Here is a 13,563-nt window from a genome sequence, read left to right on the forward strand (position 1 = left end):
AATAAAGAACACACTCTTCACCATAAGTCAATGATCATCGAACTTCATTCTCACAATATAATACCACCTTAAATTTCTAAGCACGGGGGTGCCTAAGTGGCTCAGTTGTTAAGCATCTGCCTTCTGCTCAGGTCATGATCCCAAGGTCCTGGAATCAAGCCCTGTATCCAGCTCCCTGCCCAGTGGGGAGCCTACTTCACCCTCTCCCACTCCCCCTGCCTGTGTTCCCTCTCTCTCACTGTCTGTCAAATAAAAAAATAAAATCTCAAAAAAAAAAAAACAAAAAACCAAACCTTTATGTCATGGAGAAATGGCCATGACATATTTAAAAAATTTCTAAGCACAGATTAACTAGTGTTCAGATTATCAGAGAATTTCCAAAACCAGTGACTCATGAATGAGACTGGGGTGTAAGGTAAAACACAGTAAAAGAATAATCTGGATCTAACAATAACAGAAATATTTTGTTGTTTCTCTCCTCCCTCCTTAGCTATTAGGCAACTGGATATCATTCTATAATTTTTTGGGAGGGGAAGGGAGTGGAATGTGGTAGAAGGGATTGAGAATGCAAGAGTACTGTCATGGAATGATTCAAGAATACATACCTCCTAAATCAAAGGAATAAGAAGGACTTTGATTATTAAATAAACATAGCTCTCCTTTCCTCAACTTATTATAAAATTGTATACAGGCATACCTCAGAGATATTGCAGGTTCAGTTTCAGACCACCACAACAAAGCAGCACTGTAACTGTCCCTCAGAACAACATACTACTTAAAATATAACCTATGAGAAATTACACTAGTCATCAAGCATGCTTAGATATAGCCTTAAGAAAAACATGTACTGGCAACAGGCCTCTGGGGGAAAGGACAATACACGTCCTTGAAGCCCAGCAGCCGGAGATGCCCGGCTCGCTCAGGGCTCGCTCAGGGCAGAACACCGCCTGCTTCTTTTTTCCGTCATCTCCCCTTCCCCGGAGAGCATCAACAGTTAGTCAGACAATCCTTTCATTTGACTGTAGGTCATGTACTACGTGACCAGATATATTTTGCTTTTCTTCTTACGTATCTACAAGACTCATGGTCAATGTGTAATCTACTCTGGCTTCTTTGTTGGTTGTTACTCACTTTCTAATAAATATGAGAATGAGAAGTTGTTTGGGGTGACAGTCTTTTTAACTGTTGCCCCCTGCTCCCATTCTCTTGCAGTTGACTTGATTGTGCCTCATTCTTCTTCTGTGCGCCATCAGGAGGCGGCAAAGCACAATAAAGGAAGTCAAAATTAATTTTTTGTTTTCCCAGTGCATAAGTTATTACTAAAAAAAAACAATGTATACACCTTAATTCAAAAATATTTTATTGCTAAGAAATGCTAACTATCATCTGAGCTTTCAATGAGTTGTAATCTTTTTGCTGGCTGAGGGTCTTGCCTCCGTGTTGATGAAGGCTGACTGATCAGGGTGGTGGTTGCTGAAGGCTGGGGTGGCTGTAGCAATTCCCTAAAAAGGACAATGAAGTTTACCCCATCCACTGACTCTTCCTTTCCTAAACAATTTCTCTGTAACATGTAATACTGTTTGAAAACATTTTACTCAGAGAATTTCTTTGAAAATCAGAGTTTATCTTCTCAAACCCTGCCACTGCTTTAGCAACTAAATTTATGGAATATTCTTAATCTTTTGTTGTCATTTCAACAATCTTTACAGCATCTTCACTAGTGGACTTCATCTCAAGAAACCACTTGAAATAAGTCAAGCAGAGAGAGTCAATTATCATATGGTTTCACTTATTTGTGGAGCATAACAAATAGCATGGAGGACATGGGGAGTTAGGAGAAGGGAGTTGGGGGAAATTGGAAGGGGAGGTGAACAATGAGAGACTATGGACTCTGAAAAACAATCTGAAGGGTTTGAAGAGGTGGGGGGGGTGGGAGGTGGGGGAACCAGGTGGTGGGTATTAGAGAGGGCACGGATTGCATGGAGCACTGGGTGTGGTACAAAAACAATGAATACTGTTATGCTGAAAATAAATAAAAATAAAATGATTAAAAAAAAAAAAAAAAAGAAACCACTTTCTTTGCTATCCATTATCAACTCTTCACCTGTCTGAGTCTGATCATGGGATTACAGTAATGCAGTTCCACCTTCAGGCTCCCCTTCTAATTCTAGTTCTCTTGCGGTTTCCACCACATCTGCAGTTGTCTCCTCCACTGAAGTCCTGAACCCTTCAAAGTCATCCATGAGGCTGGAATCAATCTCTAAAATCCTCTTCATGTTAATATTTTGCCCTCATCCTATGAATCAATGAATATTCTTAAGGGCGTCTAGAATGGTGAATCCTTTCCAGAAAGTTTTCGATTTACTTTGCCCAGATACATTAAAGAATCACTATGTATTTATAGCCTTACAAAGTGTATTTCTTTTTTTTTTTTTTTAAGATTTTATTTATTTGACAGAGATCACAAGCAGGCAGAGAGTCAGGCAGAGAGGAGGAAGCAGGCTCCCTGCCAAGCAGAGAGCCCGATGCAGGGCTCAATCCCAGGACTCTGGGATCATGACCTGAGCCGAAGGCAGAGGCTTTAACCCACTGAGCCACCCAGGTGCCCCACAAAGTGTATTTCTTAATAGTAAGACCTGAAATTCAAAATTACTCCCTGAAACATGGGCTGAAGAATGAATGTTGTGGTAGTAGGCATGAAAACATTAATCTTGTTCTACATCCCCACCAGAGCTTTTGGGTGACCAGGTGCATTGTCAGTGAGCAGTAATATTTTGAAAGGAATCTTTTTTCTGAGCCATAGGTCTCAACAGTGGGCTTCCAATATTCAGTGCACCATGCTGTAAACAAATATGCTGTCATTTGGGCCTTTTTGTCCCATTTACAGAACACAGGCAGAGTACATTTAGCATAATTCTTAAGAGCCCTAGGGTTTTCAGAATGGTAAATGAGCACAGGCTTCAACTTAGTCAACAGCTGCATCAGCCCCTGAGAAGAGTCAGCCTCTACTGACGCTAAAGCACTGACTTCTCCTCTCTAACTATGAAAATCCTACACAGTAACTTACTCCAGAAGGCCATTTGTCTACATTGCAAATCTATCACTTATTGTAGGTAGTACTTTTGTTGATGATCTCAGCTAGATCTTCATTTATTTCAGCTAGATCTTGCCACAGTTTCTACATCAGCACTTGCTGCTTTTCCTTGTACTTTTATGTTATGGAAACAGCTTCTTCCCTTAAACCTCATGAACAAACCTCTGCCAGCTTCAAACTTTTCTTTGGTAGCTTCCTCACCTCTCAGCCTTCAGAGAACTGCAGAGTTAGGACTCTGGGTTGGGCTTTGGTTTAAGGGAATGCTGTAGCTGGTTTGATCTACAGTCCAGACTATTACAACTTTCTCTATACTAGCAAGGCTGTTTTGCTTTCCTATCTGTGTGTTCACTAGAAGTAGCACTTCTAATCTCCTTCAAGAACCTTTCCTCGCACTCACAACTTGGCTGCCTGTTTGGCTCAAGAAGCCCATCCTGACTTTGCCATGCCTTCCTCACTAAGTTTAATCACTTCCAGCCTGTGATTTAAAGTGAGAGATGTGCAAACCTCCCTTCCACTTGAACACTTTGAGGCCACTGCAGGGTTATTTATTGGTCTAATTTCAATACTGTTGTGTCTCAAGGAATAGGTAGGCCTGAAAACAAGGAGAGATGGTAGAATAGGAGGTTGGTGGGGCAATCAGAATACACATAACGCTTATCAATTAAGTTTGGCACCTCATTATATGGGCGTAGCTTATGGCACCCCAGAATGACTACAATAGTAACATGAAAGATGACTGATCATGGATCACCATAACAAATATAATAATACAATTGTTTGAAATATTGTGAGAATAACCAAGTGACATAAAGACACTAAGTGAGCAAATGTTATTGGAAGAAAGGAGCCAAAAACTTGCTCAACACAGGGATACCACAAACCTTCAATCTGTAAAATGTTCAGTATTTATGAAGTGCAATTAAAAAAGTTATGCCTGGGGGCGCCTGGGTGGCTCAGTGGGTTAAAGCCTCCGCCTTCGGCTCAGGTCATGATCCCAGGGTCCTGGGATCGAGCCCTGCACTGGGCTCTCTGCTTGGTGGGGAGCCTGCTTCCTTCTCTCTCTCTCTGCTTGCCTCTCTGCCTACTTGTGATCTCTGTCAAATAAATAAATAAAATCTTAAAAAAAAAAAAAAGTTATGCCTGTATATTTTATAATAAATAAAATTGCAAAAAAATTTAAAAAGATTTAAACATGCAATTCCACTTACAGAATTATAGTTCAAATTATTTCAAGCAAAGCAAATGAAATTAAATGGTTATTTGTTTGTGAGGCTAGAGCTGGATTTCTTCCTTAAGCCGCCACAATTTTTCAAAAATATGCCACCTAACATATTTGCCACCATATTTGTTTACACAGATAACCTAGAATATAAAACTGCTACAACATGAGGCACCTGGATGGGTCAGCCAGTTAAGCATTTGACTCTTGATCTCAGCTCAGGCTTGATCTCAGGGTTGTGAGTTCAAGCCATGCACTGGAAAAAAAAAAAAAAAATGCTACAGTATTAGCATTCCAGACCAAAGTTCAATCACCTAAAATGATTCTGATCATAATCAACCTTATGATACCTAATTATATCTAACAGTACCAGAACACTGACACCATCTTTCTTAGATACCCTGTTTCATTTTTTCCATTCTATTACTTTATTAGCCATGGTTTTTCAGATGTTAGTAATATACTACAAGAGTAGAGAAGCTTTTGTATCCAAGGAATGTTTTAACCTCAAAAAAGGTGGGGATGGAGGAGGCATTGAGCAAGAGGATGGGAGACAGCCCATCAATTTACATCATCAAACCAAGTAAACATCAAACATGAATAAACCTCTATGAAGAACACCTTAAATATATATATATATATATATATATATATATATATATATCATAATTACAGCAAATAATTTTAGCTTGGAGAGAGACTTCTCCTTCCAGGCTGTTCATGCACCTTTTTAAATTCCCTGAATTATCTCAAACTATGAAGCTTTATTTTGGAGACTTATATTAAAAAAAATACTTACAATCAATTTGGATATCTGATGCCATACCAACCATCTGAATCAAAGATAAATTACTTAGGAATATCAGTATTTTCAAAATCATGTAGTCAGATTCTATTGAAACTCTCAAAAATTATTTAAGGTATTAAATTGAATTCTCCAAATATCAAAACTTAGAACTCTGAAAAATGAAATATCTAATAAAAAAAATCAGATATGGGCCCACTCGCTACCTGATTTGTATTTTTTCAGAATGTCTACCTTTTTGGAAACTTACTATATGACAAGCACTTTCTATATATATCTATGACCCCATTTAATATTCATAACAACCTTGCTAATTTGATATTTACAAATCCAGAAAAAAGAAAATGATTTCAGAAATCAGGCTACCAGGGACACGGGGTGGTTCAGTGGGTTAAGCCGCTGCCTTGGCTCAGGTCATGATCTCAGGGTCCTGGGATCGAATCCTGCATCGGGCTCCTTGCTCAGCAGGGAGCCTGCCTCTCTCTCCACCTCTCCCTGCCTCTCTGCCTGCTTGTGTTGCTTTCTCTCGCTCTTTTTCTGACAAATAAATAAATAAAATCTTAAAAAAAAAAAAAATCAGGCCACCAGAGTTATATAGCTGCGTGGGAGAGCCAAAACCAATGACTTAAATGATCCCTGCCTCCTGGTATTCACACCCTTAAATAATCCCTTCCCCTTGAGTGTGGCTAGGAGTAGTGACTAGCTTCTAACTAACAGAATATGGCAGTTGACAGAATGTCACTTCTGAGATTAGATTACAGGGAAAAAAAAAAGTTGCTTCTGTCTTGGGCTCAGAGCTGGCTCGCTTTGTCTCATCACGCTGTGCGTGAGGAAGAACCAAAGGAAGTCTCCAGCCTATATACAGCCAGCAACTAACTGAGGCCCTGACCTAATAGTCCAAAAGAACTAAGTTTTGTTGACAACCTCAAGAGATCCACCCCAAAACAAACCTTCAGACCAGAACACAGCCTTAGCCAACACCTTCATCACATCATTGTTAAAGACCTCAACCCAGAGGCAGCCAGATAATTGCACACAGACTTCTGTCCTTCAGAAACTGTGAGATGATAAATGTTTGTTGCTTTAACCCAGTTTTTTTTTTGTTTTTTTTTTTAACCCAGTTTTTAATAAGGTAATTTGTTACACAGCCAGATAACTAATGCAGTCTGAGCTTATAATTCTTCACTGAAGAAACAAGTGAATCCTGTTCCTTAACCCTGTTTTGAGAACCCTATTTCCCCAAATGGCCTATTATGAGTTAATTTTCATGATTTATTTTTATTTTTTCATACTTTTACAATTTCTAGGAACTTTACATTATTTTAATACATCCATGTATTAAAGAGAAGGGATTTTCCCAAAACAATCTGACAGGAACCGACACTTCATGAACCTTTACCTCCTTATTTACTGAGTGGCCCTGCATACCCCAACCCAAAACCACTTTACCGGGACAGTTCACTCTCTAAACATTCCTTAAATTAAGAATAGAGATCTCCGTAAGGAAAGGTCAGTCTTTCCTCTGGAGTTTAAACTGAGATCTTCTCCAAAAGCAGGAGGGGAAAAAAATCTCTTTCCATCTCTCTTTAAACTGTAATTTCTTACGGTTGCTATAACAAATTACCACAAATTTGGTGGCTTAAAACAACAGACATTTAGGAGCGCTTGGGTGGATCAGTGGGTAAGGCCTCTACCTTCAGCTCAGGTCATGATCTCAGGGTCCTGGGATCGAGCCCCACATCAGGCTCTCTGCTCAGGGGGGAGCCTGCTTCCCCCTCTCTCTCTGCCTGCCTCTCTGCCTACTTGTGATCTCCGTCTGTCAAATAAATAAATAAATAAAATCTTAAAAACAAACAAACAACATGCATTTATTGTATTATAGTTCTGAAGGTCAGAAGTCTGAAATCTGTTCCACTGCACTAAAATAAAAAGTATGGGTAGGCTGGCATTCCTTCTGGAAGCTCCAAAGGAGAATCTGTTTCCTTGCCAAATTTTCCAGCTTCTAAAAGCCACTTGTGTATCTGGGCTCGTGGTCCCTTCTTCCATCTTCAAAACCAGCAGTGTAACATCTTCTATCTTCTCTCCTCTCCAAAAGTGCTTCTGATCAACTCTCAACATTTCACTAATATAATGAAATTAATGGTCTGTTTCTGAAAATACATTCACTTATTGATGAAATCAATACAGTAGAAGAAATGCATATTAACTAAAATATTTTAGGTTCACCCGTTCTCCTCATATGAACAGGGTGTATGAATCTAGCAAAATCCAGAGCCCAGACCCCCAGGAATGACACCCAAGGCTTGATCCCTGTTTGGTCCTGGGACCGATCACAGACTCAGAGGATTCTGTTTATCTAACACCAATAACAAATGGTAACAAAATTCCGCAGCTAGACATTGTTGAATTCTGCCTGAAATAAACCTTTTCATCAAAGCGCTGTTGGTTTGCCTAAAAGGACAAAGAGCTAGCACTTTCACATACCTACAAAGGTATATGAAATTGTTTTGCATTAGTTTACTCATATATATTTAAAGTCTGTACTTGTATTAGAATTTAACCTAAAACTTATCTCATTAAAGCAAATTAACCTAAAACTTATCTCATTGTAAGCAAATTTGTGGGTAAATAGTTAAGTAAAAACTTAGTAATGACAAGTACTATAGGAGCTGAGAAGGATTACGGAGGACTGAGATGATAAACCAAAACCTCAAAAAGCAGAGGCATTTGAGAGAACCTCTGAATAAGTAAAGTCCTGAGAACAATGAATGAACAAGTATTATGTCTCCTGCAGGGGAGGACAGGTGCTAGTCCAACTGCAGAAGAACATGAAGACAAAGAGGGGGGTAAGGACTAAACTAAGGAAGAAGAGGACTTGAATATTACCCCCAAAGAATTCGAACTTTATAACCTCCTATACTCATTACACACAGCAATACTAAACAATGCTAACTTTTAATTTAGTGCCCCAAATCAGCCCAACTTTGATCTACCAAATCTTTACTCCTTTCTTTCTTCAAAGCTCATTTTGAAAGCTAACTCCTATATAAAACCACTCCCCACCACAGAATGTCTGGCTTTCTATCCAGTCCCAACCGACCAATCTTACTTCATTCAAAATGTGGTGACTTAAAGAGATATTCCTGCTTCTTTAAACAAGCTCCTGAAAGTTCGGAGACAGGTATAGGGCCATACATGTGATAGATATTAAAGTGAAGGAGCAGGGTAGAAACACGCTATCATTTCTATCTCTAGTTTGACCTCCTACCAGTTCTTCTAACTTCTCCCAAGTCCTTTAACCTGAGCTTATTTTCTTATGCCCCTGCTCCTTCTATGAAATGAAAATAACACAACCCATCTTACAGAATTTTTATATATGAAAGTACTCTGTAAACTGAAATCATGATACAAATGGTAGTTATTACTATAGCTTCCATTCTTAAATATCTGATTCCTCAAACATATGTACTATATATAATCACCTCTGTCATCTCCCACTACAATTAGGCCTCCTTGAAATTCTATTGCAATACCACTACTTTATTCATCTTCAGTTTCAACATACCTCAATGTTGTTCCAAATCTAATCTTTCTTTCTTACATTTTTCTAAACCCACGCATAGTCAGATAATCCTAGCTAGATTTCCTTCACACAATTTCCAAACTTCAACTATTTCTTTCCTCTGATATTATATTCTAAATCTAGGAGACTGCCCATGTTTGTGAGACTTCACTCTTAATTTCCATCCCTTCTGAAGAGTTGAAATTTCACCTCTCTACAAAATCTTCATTAAAATAAGAATGGGACACCTGGGCAGCTTGGTTGGCTGCCTTTAACTCGGGTCATGATAAGCCTGTCTCCCATCCCACCTTGTCAGAACCCCTGCTCAGCAGGGAGTCTTCTTCTCCCTAACCATGCTCGTGCTCGGTCGGTCGCTCACTCTCTAACTTAAGAAACAAAAAAATATTTCGTAAGATTTTATTTGTCAGAAAGAGAGCGCGAGCACACACACAGGCATGGGGAGCAGCAGGCAGAGAGAGAAGCAGGCTCCCTGTTGAGCAAGGAGCCCAAAGTGGGACTCGATCCTACAACCCTGGGATCATGACCTGAGCAGAAGGCAGACGCTTAACAAACTGAGCCACCTAGGTGTCCCAAATAAAAAAGAAAAACAATCTTTAAAAAAATAAAATAATAAGAATCAAAATGCAAAGATCTATATTTAAATTCATTTACAAAGATCACAGCTTACAATCTAGCTTGAAATGTATCATAAATTTAATCTTTCTTTAATTTTATTGCTTCTGGAGAAACCTGTTTAGACTGTTTTGCTTCTAGAGAAACCTGTTTAGACTGTAACGGTTCTTTGGACTTTTTTATTCTCACTGGAAGACATCAAACAATTTTCTTTTTCTCCTGATCTGGCATTAATCTTGAGCCATCCTACAAAAACTGCAAAGAATCTGTATTTTCTTTGTACTCTTTTTCACATCTGCACAAATAAATTCAAGGGCATCAATATTCTTTTTTAAAAAGTGCAAACTAAAACAAGAATTTTAAACATTCTGTCATGCAATAAAACATAACCAGTTCAAACTCCATTTAACTCAGGTACTGCTCACTTCAGACTCCTTAAAGAAATAAAAAAAGTTTCCTCTGCCAATCAAAGGTATGAACATGCCACAGTGCTGAAAACAAACTGACACCTCCTTTTCCTTGGTATATCTCATTTTTTTCTCTTAATTATTCCAGAAAAATAAGTATTACTCTTTCCAGTAACAGACAGCAAAACTTGTCCAAGGCCATAAAGTTTGAAATAACTGGGTCAAAAGCCCAAATCTTCCGACCCTGAGTCCAGCTCTTCTTGGATAGCTGACTTAAAAAGGGAAGGCCAGTACAGTTCTCAAATAGCATTTACTAACATCACTGTCATAATTATACCTAGTGTATCTATTTTTAAAACCCTTAGCAGAATCTTTATATGCCAACTCTCCTTTCTTGTAACTTCTCCCAAGTCTTTAACCTGAGCTTATTCTCTTAAGAAAATATGTTTTTAAATATTTACTGTCGGATATCATTCTCAAGTGTAACAAATTAAAGATTTTCTACTAGAAACATGAAAGCATTTGTCACTGATAACTACTATCATCTATGATCTTTAAGTAATGAACTACCAAGCATTCACTTGGTATAAAGACTCACCGAGACAACGTTGTTTTCCCAGAACCAGGCAAACCTCTTAAAAGAATAAGTAACTTCTGCAATTTATTTAACTTTTCCTCTTGAAACTGCTGGTTCTTAAGCCTGTCTATTCCATTATGCTTGTCCATAGAAGGATCTTCCCAGCATCCTTCCCTGGTTTCACAGAAACCATTACTCACATATCCATCTTGCACACTGTAGCCATTAAAAAAGGAATGATCTCTACTGGTATTCTCACTATAGTCAATATAGTCATTGTTCTGATCAAAAGTCAAACAATCCCAGTTAATGTGACAACTATTTACATAATACCCATTTTGATGCTGAGACCCATCTGGAATATGGAAAATATTTGATGGTGGATTTGGTGGAGCACTGAATCTTTGCATATTTAAATGATAGTTAAAACTGGGAGGAGGAGGACCTTGGGGTACTATAAAAGAATGCACTGATTGCCATTCAGGCCTGAAGGAAGTTAAGGAATCATCACAAAATGCAGGTATTACTTGTCCATTACAAGGATATTTGCCTGGCTCGTTCTCCCCGCGCTGTTGGTAACTACAATGCGACTGAAGAACATTACTAATATCTCTTTCCTTTACTTCTTCAGATTTTAACAGCTCATTATTATGGTCCTGATAATACACAGTAAGTTCTTCTTCAGAGTGCTCAGGTTCTTCACAATTGCCTTCCAGATCATCTTTTTCATTTTCAAGCTCTTCAATTTCCTTGTAAAACTGGAATAATTCGTTGTCAAGCTTTGATTTTTTGGAGTTGAATTTCTGTTTCTGTTCTCGTCCTCCTTTGCCATCTATACCACTGGCTGCTTCTGAGTGATTTCTCCTTTCATTATATTTCTTCTTCTCAGGGGGATTGTAAATGGGTCCTATAAATGCTTTACTTGTGCTATATATCTCATCATCTTTGGATACCAATGCAGGACTGGCATCCTGTAAAATCTGTGTATCAATGGATTCAATAACATCTGATCTATTATTGCCAGGCATCTCATCATGCACAGGTTTCACCGAGTTTGTAATTTTGGTTTTGTCCTCCTGAAGATAACTATGTTCCTTGACATCAACAATGGTCACAGGGACCCAATCATTCCCAGCTTTCTCTTGGAGTCTGTGAAAATCAGCAGTACCATGATGAGAAAAAACATAAGCCTCTTCAGCTGACTTCAATTTTTTATAGCATGGTTCACCTGTTAGCTCTTCATGATGATCCAAGGATTTCGCTTCAGTTTCACCATAAGGCATCTGAGGACCAAATAAATCATGTAATTAATAGCTAATACTTTAAAAATCTAAACAAAAGTTTTTCAGAAACAAGAAAACAGAAAAGACATTTAAATGGCAAATTTTCCCAAAATACAAAAATTATTATAACCACTTACTATTTAAGTATTATTATAATGATTTAGGGGTGGGACCTCACTTTAAAAAAAAAAGATGTATCTCACATTTATTCCAAATGATGCATTTTTTAATAGATTTTTTTTTGTCAGAGAGACCACAAGCAGGGGGAGTGGCAGGCAGAGGGAGAAGCAGGGTTCCTTCTGAGCAAGGAGCCCATGCTGGACTCCACCCCAGGATCTGATCAAGACCTCCAGCGAAGGTAGACGCTTAACCAACTGAGACATCCAGGCATCCCTGAATGACTGATGAATTTCTGAAACTTGAAGAATTTAAGTAAGTTTGGGAAATTGAATCAATAATATATACTTTGACGATACAGATACACAACTGCATACTAATATGGAGAGTAAATCTGCCAGCCAAACTGACACTTATCCAAACTGGTTGTGATAAATGTCGTCATAAACTCTTCTTGTTTAAAACCACTATATCCTTCCGAGTAAATGCACCCAGCTCCCAAACCTCAGCATCTCCTTACCAGTCAAACGTTAGATACTGAAATGCCAAACTTTACAGACCCTATTCCTGTGAATAGAGTAAAAGTGGTTTCCAAATGGGTGTACTGAGTTCATTTAAAAGGAAAAAATAACTTCAGTTGCACTAAGAATGACTCAAATATGTCATATTATGTTTAGAAATCTGACACCTCCCCAAATCAACGCGTTCATCTTTTCCACATGCTTGGCCAATCTCCAAGATAAATTCTGCTTCCCTTGAAATTTCTTAGGGGCCCTCAAAAGTGCAATCCCAAATGCAGTTTTACTCAATACTTCATTTTGCCCGCTCTCTGGAACTCCTCCAACAGGACAGAACAAGGAAAGGGCAAAAAAGACAAAGCAGACAATGATACAGGTAGGCCCACAGAAACTGGAGGGGGGGGGGGGGGGGACACAACTGTAAAGAACACCGCCCTATCGGAAACGCCCCACCCCGCCTCTGACCACCTCTCAGTTCCTCATTTCCTCATTCGGAATACGATAAAACTCTCAAGGAAACGCAAGACGGCTGCATTAACAGAGCGTGGCCTATACACAGCCTGAGTCCCCTGGCCTCCTGACCTCCAAAGGTGGCCCGGGCAAAAGTGCGTCACCCAGCTCCTTTCTCCCAACGGAGACACGTTCAGGTTCTGTCTAGGAATTCAACAGATACCCTAGACTCAAAGGTTCACTCCAGCTTTCCACGTTTACGGCTAATCAAAAGGTCCAGGCAAGAACAGACGAGAAGCCGAAAAACGTCACCACCACTACCCCACCCTTACTTAAAATGGGGTGTGTACTCACCTTACACTACATTCACTTCTACTTCCCAATAAAATCGTGGTCTAGAAAGACACGAACATCTGAAAAGGTGAAAGCAACGCACAAACACCACCCCAAAGCACAGAGGAACTAAAACCCAAACCCTCGGCATCTGAGAAATTGCACCGCCGTACGCAAGATGGCTGCCACCTCGCGGTTACCCCGGCAGGAATTACAGATTTGCGCTCGGCATTGTGGGAACTGAAGTCCCGTGTTCCCACTGGGCCTGGTAATCTCCGCGCTCGGAGACTGGGTTTCCCAGAATCCATTTCGTGAAAGACGCAGCGGCGATAACTAACGTAAACCCTAACTAGTTCCCAGATTTGGAGCTGGGAAGTTGTTTAGAACTGTCAACTTTGGCTAAAAAAGGCAGCGACCTGCTCTGGGATTCGTCGGTAAAGGAAAGAGAACGTGAGTGCCTGGCACCCTAAAGACATAAGCCGCTGTCGGTGCGTGAGTGCCTGGCACCCTAAAGACATAAGCCGCTGTCGGTGCATGCTTTTAAGACTTTCTAGGATACAAAGAA

The 13,563-nt window shown here is 39.4% G+C and overlaps 1 protein-coding gene across 1 annotated transcript in view; it reads right to left on the reverse strand.

Annotated features, from left to right (window-relative positions):
- The window catches only part of LOC111158543 (NEDD4 binding protein 2 like 2), a 79,569-nt gene extending 66,352 nt beyond the window's left edge, over nt 1-13,217 (reverse strand). Inside the window, exons 1-2 of the mRNA XM_022520638.1 lie at nt 13,020-13,217; nt 10,319-11,580 (exon numbers count right to left, since the gene is read on the reverse strand). Coding sequence (XP_022376346.1) covers nt 10,319-11,580 — 1,262 coding nt within the window. The 5' untranslated portion in view covers nt 13,020-13,217. The remainder of the gene's footprint in view (nt 1-10,318; nt 11,581-13,019) is intronic.
- Nucleotides 13,218-13,563: the final 346 nt, after the last annotated feature.

This window comes from Enhydra lutris, unplaced genomic scaffold (genome assembly GCF_002288905.1).
Source record: "Enhydra lutris kenyoni isolate GAN:26980312 unplaced genomic scaffold, ASM228890v2 scaffoldscaffold60, whole genome shotgun sequence".
Lineage (NCBI taxonomy): Eukaryota > Metazoa > Chordata > Mammalia > Carnivora > Mustelidae > Enhydra > Enhydra lutris.